Source organism: Dendrobium catenatum, unplaced genomic scaffold (assembly GCF_001605985.2).
Source record: "Dendrobium catenatum unplaced genomic scaffold, ASM160598v2 fragScaff_scaffold_1666, whole genome shotgun sequence".
Classification (NCBI taxonomy): Eukaryota; Viridiplantae; Streptophyta; class Magnoliopsida; order Asparagales; family Orchidaceae; genus Dendrobium; species Dendrobium catenatum.
In genome coordinates, this window is record NW_021320128.1 from 554,883 (window position 1) to 575,258 (window position 20,376).

At 36.0% G+C, this 20,376-nt stretch overlaps 1 protein-coding gene across 1 annotated transcript; it reads right to left on the minus strand.

Moving 5' to 3' along the window:
- Positions 1–458: 458 nt before the first annotated feature.
- LOC110096186 lies at positions 459–8,319 on the minus strand. The gene is made up of 5 exons (XM_020821988.2): positions 7,945–8,319; positions 5,058–5,936; positions 2,993–3,081; positions 2,400–2,534; positions 459–1,498 (listed from the first exon to the last, which is right to left on the minus strand). The coding sequence occupies exons 1-5, from the start codon at positions 8,230–8,232 to the stop codon at positions 1,354–1,356; spliced, it is 1,536 nt and encodes a 511-aa protein (XP_020677647.1). The 5' UTR covers positions 8,233–8,319; the 3' UTR covers positions 459–1,353.
- Between the last annotated feature and the right edge of the window lie 12,057 nt (positions 8,320–20,376).

Here is a 20,376-nt window from a genome sequence, read left to right on the forward strand (position 1 = left end):
TAGCCGTTGATCCCACGTCCGGCATGACGATCCGTGGGAGGCCCACCTGGATCATATTGTTAAATCTCAACCATCACTTAGCCCTTGATCACACAGCCAGCATGCGGATCAGTGGGAGGCTCACCTTGATTGCGCCAATCTCCTTCTATATTTTAGTGGCTAATTTAGGAAGGATTATATTAGTGCAACTATGCATGATTCCATAATTATTTGTTTCTTTATTAAAATATTTTGTATAGATCTATACATAGGGACATATTTGAGCAATAAAACTAAAGCCATTTTCATCTCCAAATCTTTGAATTTAACACATGTCGACAAACCAAACATTACAAAACCTCTCAATAAACGACCTTATATGTAACCATCAAAGTATAGATCATCAAATATTCCCAAGTGTAAACAGTACACGGTAGTGTCATTGATATATGATGAAAAGGAATCAGACAGAAAGATAGTTATATGTAAATTAACTTCATTTATGTAGCGATTTCTAGACATGCAAGACAAGTGAAAAAATCACACTTTCTCTAGGTAAAGATGGAATCATCTGTAGATATCATTAAGAACTGATACACAAGCAACTTAATTTTAAGAGGAAAAAACTCCAAATAGAAAAGAGACCTAATTTCCCTATAAGCTATTAGAAGACTGGAAAAAATAGACAAATCTCATCTGGTTTAAACAAAGATCTTTCTTTAGTTCTTTGCTGATAATATTCAAAATTTTTGGTTAATAAGGACTCTGAAGGCAAAGAAAATACAAGACAACAATGCATAATACCATCTAAATTTATAAACTGAGAAAAAAGTGCTTTAATCAAGAAAGGGGAGGCACGTACCATCATTTGCCCATCAATGTAGTGGAATAGCGTTTCCAATGTCCAAACTGCAAATAGGACAATTAAGGTTTCGTTTGGGACTACTTTCTTATTGCTTCTTAAAGTAGCTTTGTAGTACAAATATTAAAAATTTTGTACTAAAAAGTTGATTTAAGAAGCAGTGAGAAAGTCGTCCCAAATGAAACCTAAATGTCCAAACAAACTCATACGAGTTCGAAACAAATTCTGCACTTTGATTTAAGTGATTGTAACTGCTCGCAAGTATTGGAAACACAATAGATAAAAGAACGCTTGCTCATCATGTTACTGCACGAACGATGCAGCAATCACACTGGATACTTGATAGGTAATAGGTTGATAAATCTTCTGGAAATAGTTCCCAATGAAATGGTCACAAAAAAGAATAAATGACCATCAGAATTCCTGCATGACAGGTCCTTGGTAGCCATCCACAAATATTAAGCAACAAAAATTTCTTCTTATTGCACCCCCTTAATCTTCGAATGTTAGCATCATATGAACCTTTTACACCAGCGAACAATATTTTGCATTTTTGGTTCTAGAAAATCTCTAACAGTTCTCTTCTTTCTTTTTGCATCTTCGATATCTAAAGTTCTATATGCAAGGGCTAGTAAATAAATGGCTGGATGGAGTCTCCTGCAGTTATAGAAGTGAAACAAAAAAATATTAATTCAAAGGATCATGAAAATTCCAGAGCCTTCGAATAAATTTCGTGTACTACATAGCATATTCCAGATGGAAATTATTTCCTGGAATAGAAAGCAGCATATAGAGGAAAAATTGACTTCCTCGCTTCTCCCAGCAGGTTCTCACGACTTCCTCACTTCCCTAACTGTGAGGGATCTCAGGAATTTGGGTAGGAGCTGGAGATGGAGAAAGGCAACCAGGGGAGATGGAGTTTTCAAGTAGCTTAAGGCGCATGAAATAGAGGGTGATTGGGTTTGAGAGCAGCCTATGTACTAATTAGGAGAATGAAAGTGAGAGTATGGGAGCTAATGAGCGTGGAGAGGGAAGAGACAGAGGTATGGAAGTTTGTTGACCTCCATATATATTCTAAAATTGAGTCCAATGAATATGAAGAGAATGATGATTAACAAATACGAGGTCATGCAAAACGGGTGTCGAAGCGCCTCGATCCCACATTGAATTACTCAATTATTGTCTGATAACAAAACATATCGCATTGACGAATTCAGAGCATCAAATTTGCTTAAAGCGAGCTGATTATGCATGACTCAAGCAACAGAAGCAAAGGTTGATAAGCATAACGCTGCACAAAACTACCCAAACGGCTTCCAATCGCCAAACAAACTGCGCCGATGTGATCAGGACATCAAATTTACTTCGGGTGGACCCCTTGTAATCAAATCAAGTAAAGGTGATCATAATCAACGGTCTACATATGTGATGATGTGGGCCGTTGCCCAAACAATGTCCATTCGCGAAACTGACTTCACCGTTGCGTTCGAAATGTCGAAAATACTTAGAGATAACTAACAATCTTGTATAATACAAGAATTAGTAGGAAAATACTTACTTTTCAGGATGTTCATTAACACCATCCCAATGCCTTCGGGAAAGGACTGTCCTCCCCTTTTTGTTTTGTCCAAATGTTTCAACATACCAACCACCAATGTCATGCATAGAAGATCGAGGTTCAAAAAGCCAGTATCTGAAGAATAATTTTGCATTCAATTATCAAATATAACAATACAAATTACTCGGAAATTTTTTAATAACTAATCTGAGAAAAAAAAACGAAGGCAAAACTTAACCAGCATAACGTTTTTTTTTTTCCCCATTTTTGTTAATCACAAATTTAACTATATGTCATTAAAATACTTCCAAGAAGAACTAGCACATATACTATAAGTACATGTATTCACTAGAAACAAAAACACAAATTTGTTTTAGAAGTGCATACCTTAATAGATTTTAAATTCTAAATATTTTCACCTTGCGGTGAATGTTCAAATAAATAAATGTTATGTAGCTTGGATTTTAACACCCATCAAAGCCTAGATTTCATGGCATGAAATTATTTCTATAATCGATTGGAACCTTCAGGTATTGAATGAGAATACTCAATTTTCCTCCGCTTCAAGAAACTAGATAAAACAATCTGCTTACTTGCTAGGGGGCAAGCGGGCTCTGGTACATCTACATTCATATGCTGAAACTTCACCGTCACCAATTTGAAACCAGTGCATGTGCTTCACCTGGAAAGACATACATGGAAACATCAAAAAACGCAAACAAGTTCTATAAAGTTTAAATGGTATACTTTCATATTTCCTGCTATTGTACTATTTGATCATGCCAGAAAATAAGACACTGCAAAGCTACTGTATAACCATACAAAGATGATTAGTTATAAATTATTATATAAGAAGAAACTCTTGAGGAGATGGATGAATAATAAAGAAGATGATTAAATCTCCAACTGCAATTTTATCAACAAGTAATTAGGACTCCCTTCAACATAGTTAATACGTAAGCAACCAACCAAAAGGATGAATAAGCTAAACTCTTGGGGAGACCGATGAAAAATACAAAAGATGACTAAGGTTTCATTTGGGATGGCTTTCTTACTGCTTCCTAAAGCAACTTTTTAAAACAAAAATCTTAATTTGTATACTAGAAAGCTGCATTAAGAAGCAGTAAGAAAGCCATCCCAAATGAAGCCTAAATCTCCAACTGAAATTTTAGCAAGTAGGACCATGAAGTCACTGCAATGGAATTAAAAGATACTGACTTCTTGAAGGTATATAAATTGTACGAGATTGATGCAGCATACAGAGCTGTGAAGTGCTTTGGTTAGTCCTACAGCAGTGCATGTTTAGTACAAACAGAGGGAGCATTCAGGCTGGTTTAACCAATCAATGAGATACAAGAGAATGAATCTCATCAAAAAGTTGAGACCAGCTACATATGGATCACAATCATCTTCATCATCAGCGGACTAGTCCCAACTACTAAAGTCCGCCTTTATGAATACTAATTCTTCGTTTATTTATGATGAATGCTATATAAGGTATTAATTCTATTTTGGAGAAATCTTTTAGTACATCTAAATATAAATAAAATGGCCTTTCTTCTGTGAATATGTATGCACAAAAGGATTCCAATTTATTGTTTTAAAAAATTGCTTTTGTGAATATATTCACAAAAGCATGTGGACTTTATGATAAATTTGTGCCTCTTTTAAGGAAATTGCAATGTGAAACAGTAAAAGGAGTTAAAAATGAGTGGAAGGTGAGTTCAGAAGAGTTAGCTTCTCTATGTTCAAGTAGGTTCTATAATGCTTCTAGTTTCGCACAAATAAAACAATGGAGGGAAATACCTTGACAGGTCAAGGGTTCTGGTTGCCAAGGTGGTGAGGACGGATATATAAATATCATGAATTGGCTCAAAGTGATATAGACAATCGATGACAATCATGATAATAATGAATATTAAGAATATATTAATGTTAGCATAGAAATAATACAATGGTGACCTTTTGCAATAAGAAAAAAAAAAGATAATAATAACCAACAACAACAACAACATCAAGCCATTATCCCACTACGTGGGGTCGGCTACACGAATCATTTTTCTCCATTGTGTCATGTTAAGAGTCAAATTCTCATTAAAATCTAATAAAGAAAGGTCATTTTAAATAATTTCTAACTAAGCCTTTTTAGGTCTAACTCTATCTTTCTTAACATAGGTCAAATCTAATGCATCTACTCTCCTAACAAGGTCATCGAAAGGCTGTTGTTTTACATGACCAAACCATCTAAGGCGACTCTCTCTAATCTTATCCGTCACTGGAGCTACTCCAACCTTTTCGCGGATATGCTCGTTTTGTATCCTGTCTCTAAAAGTAAATCCACTCATCCACCAGAGCATCCTCATCTCAACAACAGTTAACTTAATATTATTATTCTCTTTTAATGGCCAACATTCTGCGCCATAAAGCATTGCCGGTCTCACCACAATCTTATAAAATTTTCTCTCAAGTAACAACCATGATAAAAAAAAACAATTCGAAGGTTCAAACCGCAAATCAATACATATATCAAACTTAAAACTTAAGGCAAAAGTAGAGGATAATGAAGTAACCATTCTTGAACACTGGCAACGATAGCAAGTCAACCATATAATTGAACCGTAAGATCAAATTCTTAAAGATGTAAAGGGCCTTGCGCACCAGCAAAGTTCTATGTTTTACTATCACATGAGTTTTTTGCCCATTTCGATCATAAACAGAACATATTCCTTCTTCTGCATTACTTCCTAGACCAGTGATTGTTCCCAAGAGAATCTTAGACTCAACTGCATTGGAATTCTGAGGCCCTGCGTTGTCTATGTGGTTATTTTCATTCAGATTAAGAAAAATATTTATATGATCTTCGTTGTCAGCCATAGAGTCACACTTTGATTTGCAATGAGGACTCCTGGTCGCTGTAGCAACTAATTTTCCAGAAATATGCAGCTCCAGGTTTTTGTACATATCTGTTCCATGGTTTCTTTTTTCTCGCACTTCTAATTCCTGAAAATATTCACCTCCAGGTAAACTGGAGTTAACACCCATCCTTTCCTTACTACAACACTGAAAAGCTACACTTTCTGAAGATTCAAAAGAAGCCAACTTTTCTGAGTGGAAATGTGATAATTCAAGAACCTTATCAACTGTATAAATAACTCCAAAAAGATATCTCCCAGAAACCAAATGCAGAACCTCAGAAGTTTCACGCAATGACCTTTCCTCAGCTTCAAAACTATTAGGAAGAAGATTCATAGAATCAACAATAGGGCCATAATAAGCAAAATGTATTGCTGAATAAAGTTCACTCTCAAGTTCATTTAAATAACCAGAACCAGTTGCAACTTTGTTCTGGGTAACAATATCATCGATTACATGCCGGTACCATTTTAGCCATTCAACAACCTCATCCGGCTTTGATATAGCTATATTAGAGTTATATGTGTACATAACTGAATAATATCCTGATTTCTTTTGCAATATCTTCTTCTGTGAAAACAGAAAGATGTCGTAGTGAACCCTCCTTTCAGAATCTGACAGAATCTACAATGGAAAAAAGAGCAAAACATCAAACACCAAAAATAAACAAATAAAAAAGACACAAAATCAGAAAAATTAGATCACCAACAGAAATCACAATGGATGAAACACATGAATTAACTTTTACAAGCATGTTAAATGGATGGCAAGAATATGTTACCATGAGTAACACTTAAGAGTGTCTATTTTGAATTTTTTGTATGGATATTAGAGTTTTCTCCAAAAGTTTTCACTAATTTATCAGGAATATTCTAATCAATGTCATCAAATTTGTTCGAACCAATATTATTGGTTCATTTCAAATGTAGGGGCTGTTTGGTATGCGGATTTAGGCTAGACTTTAGGCAGATTTTAGGCAAAATCCAGCCAAACGGCCTAAAATGCAAAACCAAATCTCACGGAAAATCAAAGCCTCTGTAGATGGAAAATTCCGCTTTTTCATCTTAAATCCTGGATTTCAGAAATCCTCTCGTTCGGCGGATTTCCGAAATCCTCTGGTTCTATTGGCGCGAGAAGGAAGAAACTCCGCCCAAATATTTCAACCTCCTTAAATCCTGAATGGAATAGCCAAACAGTCACATAGGATTTATCATGAAGGTTACCAAACAATTTTCAGGATTTAACCCCCTCAAGATTTCGTAAATCCAGATTTGGAGGATTTACGAAATCCTTCTTAAATGAAATCCTAGATTCTACCAAACAGCCCCATAAAGTTGCTACTTCTAAAGCAAGTTACATTAAGGTGTTGGATCATTTCATCACACCATCAATGATTTCTGGTACGTGAATCAATTCTCTGGTTTTTCCCTTTCCATCCAGCCAAATTCATTTTACCATATGAAGCCACCTGATTTTGATTTCCTATGATTTCATCATCCATGAAATTACATCGTGAATAGTAAAGTTACTATTCTATAAACAAAAAGTTACCCTTAGGATTTCCAATCTCCCTCACCTCACCCCTTCTCGCTCCTCCACCAATAGTAAAAAAACCCTTTATAATATCCCCGTATTTAGTTATATTCAAATTCAAATTTTAATTCGAAATTTCTAACAAACCTCCTCCTTGATTCTTCCAGCAAACAAGCAATAAAGCTCAAAAAAGTAAATATGTTATAATCCTATTCTAACTCCCGCTCAAATCCAAATGTAAACCACCCTTAGTGCCTAATTACTTGATTACAAGATCAACGACCCGGAACAGCATGTGGAGATCGAGCTGATATAATCAAGGCTTAGAGGACTCCTGAGAGGATTGTTGTTGCAGAGAGGAAACTTGGAAAGACTGATGTATATATTGAAACTAAAGGAATTTGCAAAGTCAAAAGGAACTTCAAGATACCAAGCAAAACAACATAAAAGTACAAAAAAATCAAGAACAAACAATTTACTCTGGCATTGAACTCATTGATTAAGAAGCAAGAAAGATTAAGCCCGTCAAAAAATCAAACTTTGCCGACCAACGAGAACTTCTAACCCGTGGACTACATAACATAGTTCTGTATGTGGAGTACCGGAATACACGGTGAGTACATAACTGTATACTCTCATAGTGAGGCAGTAGAGCTACTTACGTTAGTCTGCGCTGCAGGTAATAATTTCTCCCATCCAACAACCCCAAAACAGAGTTAGTCGTAAATGTCAAAGGACCAAATCATCGGCTGTAGGATCTACAGGCTCCACTGCTCTGAGCATACGCTATACAGTTAAACTGGGCATTGAAATTACTATAAACCCGCCCGAACAAACCGCACAGAACCAAACAGATCTCACATAAGAAAAACAAATCCCCACAACAAAGCAAGCAGCAATCTGACTAGTAAAACAATTAAAAAACCCTAAGCCTAACCAGTCCAAAAACCCAACCCGCCATATTTTTCGCCTTATTAAATCGCAACAATCGTAACATACAGAAAACGAATTCCTCGAAATCTTACGATACATATACCCGAAAAGAAATCAATAGTTTATCAAAATTCTAACCGTGCACTTTACAACTAACAACAAGCACCTCATATGCAGCAAGGATTTGGAGGAACCGAAGGGAGGCGGCGGCCTCATCGGGAGAATTACAAACGTCCGGGTGTGTCTCCTTAGCGAGTTTCCGGAAAGAAGCCTTGATCTCCGCTGATGAACTCTTTTCCGAGATCCCCAACACTTCATAGGCGCTCTTGCCGGAATACTCGCCGCCGACGAAGTCATATGTACTGAAGGCTCTTCCTTTATGGACTTCACCGGCGATTCTCCTGTCGGCGGAGAGGGGGAAATTCAATTCTAGAAGGAACAATCTGAAGCTCATCTATCGTGGAAGCAGTAGCCGGACAAGAGGATTGTGAAAAATGGAGAAATTGTTTACAAATGAGACCCTTCCTTGGGAAAAGTCATAGGCTTGATGTCAAAAATGAACATCATATAAAGCTTTTTTTATGGTGGGAGTTACAATAATCAGCATATACATATTTGTTTAGTCGGTAGATCATAGTCAATAGGAATGACCGTAGTCGAAAGGAGGCAGGATGATACATAGTAGCTCTGTGTTTGTTAGTCTGTGTGAATTAATTATTTGGAAGATTCAGTTCCGAACCAAATTCCAAAGCTAGATCCTGGTTAGTGCAGCTCCGTCGCAATCCAGCGCGGGCGGGATCCGTCTCGTCTCGGGTCGGGTCGTGACACGTAGTCAGCAAAAGACCGGGGCTAGAAAGACCGTTGTCTGGCTATAGATGTCAGAAGAACCGTAGTAAGTGTCGGAGGTCAAAAGGACCATAGTCGACATGAGACAGAGGTTAGAAAGATCGTTGTCTCGCGATGGAGGTCAGAAGAACCATAGTAAGCGACATAGGTAGAAAAAAATCATAGTCGGCACGAGACTAGAGTCAAAAATATCATAGTAGTATGGTGGTGCTCCGGTAGAACTCTAGTGTTAGGTGGTGGCCCAGCAGAAGTCCGGGCATCAGGTGGTGGTCTAGCAGAAGTTTGGGCATCATGTGGTGGTCCAACAGAAGTTCAGGCCTCAAGTAGTGGTCCGGTAGAAGTTCGGGCCTCAAGTGGTGGTCTAGTAGAGCTTCGGGCGTCAGGTGGTGGTCCGGTAGAACTTTAGGCGTCAAGTGGTAGTCCGACGAAACTCCAGTCGTCACGTGGTGGTCCGGCGAAACTCAAGGCCTCAAAGTTGTTATCCGGCGGAACTCCAGGCGGTGGTTGAGGAGGAGCGAGGAGCCAAAAGCGATATCTGACCTCTCTCTTGCTCTCTTGCTTGGAGTCCTCTTTCAAGAGCGAGGAGGGGTCTATTTATAGATTTCCTTGAGTAACATGACCCGTAAATAGGAGGAGGATATGATTAAGGGCAATTGGGGAGTAGTTTGGATGGACGGCCGATGTTGAATCCCTTGATTGTGAACCGTTCATCAGACATTTAAAGGTCTTAATGATGTAAAAATTCTGCGATTTTAGGCTCGTTTGATTCATCTCGTCGAGCCGCTCAATTCGACTATAAGCATGTCATGTTTGGAACCGTTTGGTCATCCAAATTGTGGTTTGAACCTTCCAACAATGCTTCGAGTCCTCGATTCAAACCCATTTGGGCTCGGATTTAGTCGAATTTGGTGTCGTTGGGTCCGTATTTCTGAAACGTTCAGTTCAACTATAAGGTTGCGGAAATTGGAGTTTGGATGGTCCCAATTTTAATTTTGGAAGTTTCCAACTTGATTTTGCCTCAAGATTCGTGCACGATCAAGATAATTTTTCGAGGATGTATCAAATATCTTCTTCATTAAATACATGTTTTCACACTCAAATTGTAAACTAAAATTAAAAAATAGATGATTTTCATATATGTCCTAAATTTTTACATATAAAGATTTTGGTGTTGAAATAATAGTACATTGACTCTTTATGAAGTATCAAAATAATCCTCAATTATATTAAAATATCATTATTATCTCTTATGCTTCTAAAAAGGGAATTAAAAAAATATCATTGCGAGACTATTTTGCTTCTTCTTTCAGGAGTTGAGAGATCAAAACATTTTTTTTAATATAGTTGAGAACTACTTTGATATTTCATAAATAATAAATAAACCATTTTGATTCTTTTCTCGTTCGATATATAATTACATAAAAAATTTTGTGATATGATAAAAAACATTATGATGAAGGAAAAATTATTATGTGAGGTGTCCGGACGCGTCTAGAGGCAAATTCGGACGTGTCATGTCATTCAATACACAGTGTATTATGTGATGTGGCACGCCCGAGTTAGCTTCCGGACGCACGTAGGGTGGAAGTGGTGAAAAATGAACTTTGATATAGCAAGAAAATGATAAATAGAGTTTATGATTGAACTTATTTATTTATTCTATTAGTTGGTGTACATTAGATTGAATATGTAAGGGGAATTTACTATAAATACACCATACTATGTTGTTTGCATATGGCATATCTTTATTCATTTTCTCATCGAGATTTGATAGGGTACATATCATAAATGTTTATGTGCTTGAGCTTTATCATAAAGCAAATTGTTAGTCTATTAGAATAGTTCTAAATTCAAAGCTTATAGCTTGGGTTTTGACTCAACTAAAAATCAGCTGAATTGACTCAAAAATAGACTCAGACTCGATTAATTTTGAGTTGCTTTGAGCTTCTTGCCTGATTTGAAATCAATTTCAAGTCTAACCAAATGGATTAGACTAAGAACCAAAGTAGGATATATTGAACAAGTTGAACATGAAAAATGAATCTAATGGAATGGCTTGGACTCTTTAAAAAGTTTGAAATTTGAAACTTAGGTTTTGTTTGAGACGGCTTTCTTATCGCTTCTTAAAGCAGCTTTTTAGTACTAGAAAGTTATTTTTAGAACTAGAAGTACGAAAAAAGTTGTCCCAAATGAAACCTTACTCGTATTTTTATTCAACTCAAACTAAAATCAGCTTGATTTCGAGCTGATTCGAGCTTCTGACATACTCAAAATCAATTTCAAATTGATATCGAGCTTGACTATAGACCTAGTTGGCTCGAAATGAACACTTATTTATGATATACAATGTATAACATGCAATATATGTATATCATATTGTATGCTATGCTTGTTTATGCATAAAACTAATTAAAAATGCCTTTATGATTTCCAATCATAAGTCATTGGCAACATTGGACAATTTTCTAGAGGATAAATATTTAGATTTCAATATTATTATCATTCATTATGGCTCATCATTGGCACTACTTTTATTCTCTAAAAATTATTGGGATTAATATAAATAATTAAATCGTCAAAATTTCACTCCATAATTAACTCCGTGATGCGGTGCATTTAAGCTAGAATGGTTCCTTATGAGTACTTTATCTAATTTGTTGTCATTTCTTTCTAGAATGCTCTTTTGGTCTTATAAGTAGGAGGTCTTGCAGAAGAAAAGGATAGAATGAAAGTATCCCCTTTTTAAAGTTTTGAAAGCTTCTTCTTCTTCTTCCCTGAATTGGGAAAACCTAAATCCTTCTTGCAGGTCGCATCTTCCGACGATCCACTACATCAGTTGGTATCAGAGCCTGGAGCTTGTGAAGATCGATGGACTGCGGAAGAAGGTCGGCTGTCGACGACGATCGAAGCCACAAAACAAGATTGGCGGTCGACGATGATCGACGCCAAGGAAGGTAGGTTGTCGACGATGCTCGAAGCCGGATCGCCTTCTATCAAGCTCAATCGAAGGAATCGCTCCATCAGGTAGACAGAAACCTTGATCGGATTCGCGAAAACCTTCGAGCAATAAGGAAGATGAGAATGTCGTCGGCAACCATACCGAGGTATTCTTCTTCTTCGATCTCCTCGTCCACTTCACGCAAACGCCATCAATCCTGCCATACTCCCACGGTCGTTGATGACTATGCTCCGCTCGAACTCTCGCTCCGATGGCGTGATCCATCACCAGAATACCCACCGCTCGAGCTTCCATTGCGATGGCGAGATCCTCCTCCTGTTCGTGCAGTTCGCAACTAGCCCGAGGGCGTCTTCAGCAAACCCCCTCCACTCAAGCATGCCAAAATCCGTTCAGATCTGTTCGCACGCCCAATGTCCTGCGTCGGAGCTTATTCCGATTTCACTTCCGATTCCTTCCAGCCTCTAGTGCATGTCCAGCAGGACTTTGATTCGCACAGCATAATCAATGATAATTTGGGTATTTCGACTGAGAAAGATGGACATGACGATCGGTATATGAAAGCCGAAGAAGCAACTGCCACTGTTGTTAACGATTCTGTCTCTGCTCAGCTCACTAGACCGCTTCTAGCTCCTCTCAATCCAGCCGCTACCCATCCTCCATTACCGCCCGCTCAGACGGAGCCCCGTCTCTGCTCTCGCGATGTTGCTCCGCCGACCCTGCTTTCACTGTCCGATCCGGCAGCATCCGACGATGCGAACATGGAAGACAGATTTGCTCCTCAAACCCCGGTCCATCCCGTCAATCTGATTCTCATAGACCACGCCCCATCATCTTCTCAAGTCACTAAGCCACACAAAGTTCAAGCAAACTTCAGTGAATCTAATCCCCTCCATTCTTCTCAAAAAGCATCCAAAGTTCAAGAAGCTTTCACTGAACGCGGTTCTTCTCAAATCACCAAGACATCCAATGTTCGAGCAGCCTTGACGGAAACTGCCCCAGTATTCTCCCTCCCCCGCGCACCCGCATTCGCTCAGATTTCCCAATCATATCCGCTTGCATGCCTTAAGTCTAGTGTCATCGCCTGTTCCAACTCCGTCGAGGTTGAAACTGCCCTTGAGGAATTAGCGGTTGAAGCTGCCAAACGAATTAAACGGCAATTGGTGGATCATGGAAATGGGGAGATTGAGTTAAATGCCAACTATATTATTTTTATTGGGAATGTTTTCCCTGCAGATGTGAACATGCCCTGTCTGAATTCGATTGACAAAATTGATTCAGTGCAATGCACCCAAACTGTTCGACGAAATTTCAAGGATAAGGAGCTTGTTATGCAATGGTTAAGGAAGTCATCAAACGAGCATCCTGTAATTGAATTGTACAGAAACATTTCTCCTCTATCCATAGTGGGACATGGTGGTATCAGAGAGACAACTCTCTTGCAGCATGTCTACGAAGATGAAATGACTGAGGAATTTGATCTTAAACTATGGGGTTGTGTATTCAACAACTTTGATGTGGACAAAATCATTGAAGATGAATTTCGTGTGGGGATACAGAAAAGATTTGCAGTCCTCCTGCTATATGGTGGTGTAGAGGCTGGTCCCCCATGTTTGGCTGCTCAAACGGATGGTTCAAAAAACAACTTGGAGGAGGCCATCTTGCTCTTAATGATTTTGTTGAAGAAATGGTATCTTGGTCAGATTCAATGGGATACATCATTGATGGATCATTTTACATTTGCCTTATCCCAATGCAAACAGACTATTATTTTGTCAAGGCACATTGAAGAGGTCTTACCTGGAATGTATCCCAGACGTGATAGGTGGTATACCTTATCTCTTTGCCTCTGCGAAGCAGGGCATGATGAAGAGGCTTTAAATTTACTAAGAAAAGTTCTGCATAAGCATGAAAATCCGGGTGATTTGAGGGCATTGCTATTCGCAGCTAAGATCTGTAGCAAGGATTGTCTCCTAGCTTCTGAAGGAATCTATTATTCCCAAAATAGAATGGTGCGGCATTGTATTGTTAATGATTTAGGCGCTGGAGATGGTAAGTGGGAGCAGTTCTTGGTTGTTGTCAATGAGGAGGATCCACCGAATATGCAGCTGGCTGTTTCTGATTCCATTGAGAACTAAGAAGATATCATGGTTGAACATTCCAAGCTGATTGCAGAGTTGACAAAGACAGGGGTAATTGGTACAAAGGGTATGCCAATTGTGCTTCAAGGCATTCATGAATATCTTGAGATTATTGATTGGGCCACTCATAAGTTTGCTGCGGATGCGTTGGTTGTATTTGCCTCTTATTCAGGTTCTTTGATTACCAATGAGACTTCTCCTATAATTTAGTCTCATGAGGCTTGTTGTTTTGATAAGATGAAAACCGTGAGAGGTAGCATGATGGAGGCTTTGCATGTTTGGAGAAGAAATTCAGACAAGGGCGACACTGCGGTACCCGAGGCTTCAATGGAATGGAACGTCGCTCATTTCGGAAATAATGAGAACAAAATCTTCGATCCGGGAATCTGTCTTCTGCAACTTCTTTGTCAATAATGCGTCTCGACGGAGTCGAGCCCTTTTTACGCTTGGGGAGAATGATGCGGTGCATTTTAAGCTAGAATGGTTCCTTAGGAGTACTTTATCTAGTTTGTTGTCATTTCTTTCTAGAATGCTCTTTTGGTCTTATAAGTAGGAGGTCTTGTAGAAGAAAAGGATAGAATGAAATTATCCCCTTTTTAAAGCTTTGAAAGCTTATTCTTCTTCTTCCCTGGATTGGGAAAACCCAAATCCTTCTTGCAGGTCGCATCTTCCGACGATCCACTACATCACTCCGTCTAAAACATAGTGGTTTAGCTTCATTTGAGATATCTTTCTTACTGCGTTGTTTTTCATACCGCAATCACAATTTTTATCTAGTCACTATTTTTAGGTGTTTAAAAAAAATATATTAAGAAGCAGCTTTCTATAACAACTTTAAAATTTTCTTTTATTTTTTTCCACCGCAGTTTTTTAAAGCAGTACGAAAGTTGTCTCAAACAAAGCCTTAGAGTCTGTTTGGGATAACTGTAATTTTTGTAAAAGTTATTATAAAACTACTATGAAGGAAGTAACTTTTGTAAATATGTTGTAGAAAGTTGCTTCCTAATACAAAAAAATTATTGGAAGAAGCAAAAGAACAATGGCTAAAAAAATTATAGGTAGTCTTAAAAGCAAAACAGTAAGAAAGAGATCTCAAACAAAACCTCGATATTTCATTTTACACTTTTCATAAGTTTTGGTCCTATATTGAATCTTTCCACTTTAACAATATATGTTTTGTTCTTCAAATGAGTTTATTTATTATAAAAAATAGAGATATTTATTAGGAAATACAAAATTTTCATAAGCTCTTATTTAAGAAGTCATGGTTGGAACCATGCATCTATTGATGGACTCTCCTTTTTTTTTCTCAAAGCCAATTGTTTTTAATAATGTTGGGTCAATTTATGACTATGTGGACTTTTATGCAAAGATTTTAGTATTACACCAATGCTTCCTATTATGTACAATTTTTTATTGTAATGAAATAATCTATGATTCTCTCTCTTTCTCTTTTCAATATTCTCACATTTAAATGATTTATGAGGTGAATAAATAGATACTCTCATAAAACGGAAGTTAGACTTTCTTTATTTGGGGTGTATTTAATATAAGAGAATTTACATATATATCATTAAATTTATATTTATTCATATGTTTAACACTTAAATTTTTACATTTAATTAAACAATATGTTTATATATAATTCATATTAAAAATATATATATTTAAACAATATATTTTATTTTAGATAAAGTAATATTAGTGATATTTTTATGTGACCAAATAATTAAAATAATAAAAAAATATATTAGGATATTTTAATAAAATTTATAATAAGATGTTTAAATTTATTTTGCTTGGTGTAATGCAGAGTCATCATATGTGCATCATTAATATTAAAACAAATTTAATGATTTTCATATCAATTCTTATATTTTCTTACAACATAATTAAATTTATCATAATTGATTTTAAAATTTTAAAATTTTATTTTAAGATTAGTGCAATATCTATATAATCAATTAAATCTTGAAAGAAAGTTCAAATATTTTAAAATTCATTAAAATAATATTTTAGTCAATGTATCCTCAGCCAATTTGTTTCCTAAAAATTAGGCCCAATTTTTTTTTTTTTTTTTTTTTTTTTGGTTGAAGTGTAGCATAGGTCATATCAATCCTTATATAAACTACCTCCTTTTTTATGAGAAGTTCAAATTTGGAGATTCTCATTCAAATTTATTTTAAAAGGATTTTATGGATCCACAAAATCAACAATTTTGATGTAGAGGGAGAGTTTTATATATGAGAAGTTCAAAAGATATATGAGAATTTTTATGTGAAATTTTTTGAAAAGGAAAAAATCAAGGAATTTGGCATAATTAAAATTATCTATTATATAAATAAGAATGTATTTGGGATAAATTTCTTACTATTTTATGAATAATTTTTTATTTTTATTTTTTTAATTTAAATTTTTTATACTAAAAATTATTTCATAAAACAGGCTATTTCAAATGAAGCCTAAGATTACAAAAGTTCACTATTATTCTCAATTGAAGAAAATAAGATTCAATGCATCAAGGCATTTGAAAAATCTGAAAAAAAAAAAAAAATCGGCAGAGAGAGAGAGAGAGAAATTGGATTATTTGGAACTTTTCTTGACTAAAAATTTTATTTTATTTGAAAATCAAAGGATTGACCTATTGGGTTCATTTGGTTATTAGATTATAAGAAAATTATTAAAAAAGTATAAATTATGAACTTTTAAGTATTTTAAATTCAAATTAATTTGAATTATTTCATTAAAAAACATTTTATCATCAAATTTTTATCCACTCTTTAGTTTTATGTATTTTTAAATAAAGTATTTTATCTTAAATTTAAAATTAATGAAATTTAAACTTATGCTGTTTTATTATGACTTTCAAACAATAAATAAAAGAATTTAACAAATTTAATGACCTTGCATATCATGATTTTATTTCAGGCAAATTTAGTTGAAATTGAATACTCAATATTTTTCAAATTTATTCGTTCGATATTGTTAATCGAATCGAACAACGAATAATTTGTCAGACTTAATGATTTATTTACAACTCTAATAAGATAGTCTTTTGTTATGTTCTTACAATCATATCATTAATGTGATAAGAATGATCTGATTTCATGCCTATGCAGTCTGTAGGTCGAACTGATCCCATTTCAAAATAACCCGATTTGAACCAAAACCAGTTCAAGCCGGCTCAAATTTGAATCAAGTTAACTCAAAATTATATATATGATTTTATGACGGTCTCAAAATTGAATAAAAAATCAAAGCGAGCGAAAGATTTGACTCATTTGTGTCTATTTGAGCTCAATCCAAATTAAAAATATATTAAATTTTCAAGGTAAAATCATAAATGAAAATAGGTATATTAAGTGATTTTTTTTTCAATAAAACTTAAGCAAAGGACATCGAAAAAAACCAAAAGCAATTTTGATAAGAATTGAGAAGTGTAAGTTTGTCCAATATATCAAATATCTTCTTTTTTATTTAATTCCATTAAAATATTAACATATAATTAAATTATTATTATTTAAATTAGTTATTATTCATGTAGTTTTTTGCCATAGTCTACATATTATTATTAATCCAAATAATTTAATTTACACGGTAAGCTATTTGTCATATTGGGCTTTGTCATTCATATAGATTCTCAAGTTCACCAAAATCTTTTTAAGTGGCATTTTGAGACTGCAAATGAATCATGGTTGACTATAATATCAATTTATTTTTATTTTTTTTATTTTTTGATTTGATTTGAAGTAAAATTAATTTACTTTAAAACGTGACGACGACGGCAATAGAGAGGGTTGGCACTGATTGTGGTGATGGGAGATGGCAACGATGATCAGTTATGGACGACAGTGGCATTAGCTGTGTGGCAAAAGATAGTGGTCGACTGGTTGGCTGAAGGAGGCGGCTAATCTTTGCTGACACTTGTCGGAGAGTGTGTGCTTTACATTACTGATGTATTGGAATTATGATCTTATTTTGAGTGATTACATAAGTTTCATGTACAAATGAGTTCCCCCGATGAGAAGTTATTGTCAGAGTGTTAAAGTCAACTACTTAGGGTTTGTTTGGGGGCGTCTTTCCTCTTGCTTTCTAAAACATCTTTTTAGTACAATATTTTTTTTTTTTAATTTAAAATTTTTAGGGTCGGCGACGGCAAGTCGGCGAAGGAGGCGTTACCGCGTTGGACGCGGGATTACAAGGCGAGGCAGCGCCGGCGATGGGTGGGCAGAAGAGACGTTGGCGGGCAGACATGACCACGGGTCAATCCAAGTCATTCATGGGTTTCTGGGTCAACCTGAATTCAGCCCGATTTTTTAAACGGGACTGTTTGTTGAACTCAAACACGATCACTTACTTAAACGGGTTAATCATAACCCAAAATTTTCGTGTCAGATTCGAGTCGGATTTTTTTAGGTCGTGTCAAATAAGACATCCCTAGCAACTACCAACATTGGCCATCTTTAACTATCGTTGGCAAACTTCACAGTTAATTTATTTTACTTCAAACAAAAACTAATAATTTCATATATTAACTTTGTATCTCATAAAAAATTCTAAAAAAAATTCAAATATACTATATTTATTTCATAGGCTAGAATATAATTATTTTATCGTAATTTAAGTAATATTTGTGGGGTGAATTTATTTTTTAAAAAAAGCGCAATAGCTATGTTGAGAATAATGCCACAAAGTATCAAAAAACTCCTTTCTTCAATGGGCTATTTTTCACTTTGAATATTCCGAAGAGATTCAAAGAGGAACTGAGTTTAAACCCCTTTTTTAATCAATTTTAAACTTATGATAGAAGAAATAACTTCTATTTTCTTATGACCAAAATGTTTAATTATTTGGTATTTATCAGAAGTGTTTGCATAGATATTAAATTTATACATATATATATTCAATTTAAAAAATTATAGTTAATAATATTTTTTATGAGATTTCAATATCATGGTATTATAAAAATAAAATATCAAGATAAGGGTTAAATAAATGATTTGACATGGCAAGTTGATATGAATTTGTGCTAAAAAATTTAGGATTCAGATTGACACATTTAATAAATTGGTTGGAATCAGGTGTATAATTCTAACTCGTTTAATAAATAAGTTAGATCTAGACAAATCGTTTGCTCGCTCTTTCGCTCTGCTAGGGCTTTGCCCTAGCTCTTCCTCTGTGCGACTAGGTGGCTCTCTAGTTGTCGGGAAGTCTCCCTCTTCTTTGCTAGTTTTGTTCTTCCTTTTTGTTTTCGGTTTTGGATGTACCTTGTGATTTTACTCCGGGTGTTTGGCCTAGTGGCTGACCCTGGGTTTTTGGTTGATGCGTTCAAATCGCGGTCATTTGTGGAAGCTCTCTCTGGTGTATCGTCTAATGCTAGTTTCCCTGATCTCCGGCAAACCATCGTCTGCGGGTTACCCGCTCTGTAGATTTCGGAAGATGAAATAGATGCTCTTGCCAAGCCTTTTCAATTTGCTTTAGTTGATTCTTTTCCGACTAAGCGGCCATCTCTCGACTCGATTCGTAAATTTTTCTTTTCTCTTAAACTTAACTCAGAGTTTTCTGTAACTGTTCTAGATCAGATGCATGTCCTGATTAAACTGTCTAATGAGCTGGATTATAGTAGAGTTTTTTGTCACCGTTCTTATTTAGTTTTTAACTGTTTCATGAAGCTTTCAAAGTGGTCTCATTTACTGGATGTGGGTTTTGATTCCCCTGTTATCCCGATTTGGATTTCTCTCCCTAAGCTTAGACCACATTTGTTCTCTCCTTGGATCCTTCACGCTGTGGGTTCTTTGTTCGGGAGGCCGTTAAAAGTGGATTCCGCCACTTCTGTAAGGTCTCGACCGTCTGTTGCTCGTGTTCTGGTAGAGTTAGATATCACTAAAAACTTTCCTTCTCATATCTGGCTTGGGCCTGAGAATTCGGGGTACATACAACAGGTGCAATTTGAAGCGTTTCCTGATTTCTGTGTGTCTTGTAAGCGCCTTGGTCACCTTAAGGGTGCGTGTTCTTCTTCCTCTCTTGTTGTCTCTCCCCCTACTACTTCTGTTCTTGTTTCCCAAGCAGTGAATGAATCGTTAAGTATGAAGGGTTGTGAGTTAGTGGCTCTTGTGTCGGTGGCTAAGGATCCTAATCCTATTGCTCTTGATGTTGTCTCTGAGGATGTTTTTGTCGAACCCATTCTTCTTGTTTTGGGTGATTTGGAAAATTTAGCTATTGCTAATGTGGAGTTTGAGGTAGAAAATAATGTGATGGCTGGTGATTCGGTTGCTGTTTTGAACCCAGATGCTTTTCCCTTTCTTCCTCTTCAAACCAATTAGTGTAATTTTGATCCTTTTGCGGTTTCACCTAGGACATGTATGAGTGCTGATATTATTGGTGGTGCTGAACGTTTGGTGTCAGTGATGTCTGCCCCGGCTGCTTTGGGTAAAAATTTTGTTAAGCCTGTTGCTTTAGATTGCCCTGTTGAAGCTGCTGTTCTGCCTCTTCCGTCTGATAATTTGGATGCGGGAGTTAGTGTGTTACCTGCTAATTCCTGTGCGCATCCAGTTTTGGTTGATTGTTTAGTTAACAATAATTTTGTTGATGTTCCTGTTAAGCTAATTGATCCTCCAAGTTTAATGTATTGTATGGGTGATAATTCGGGAATGGA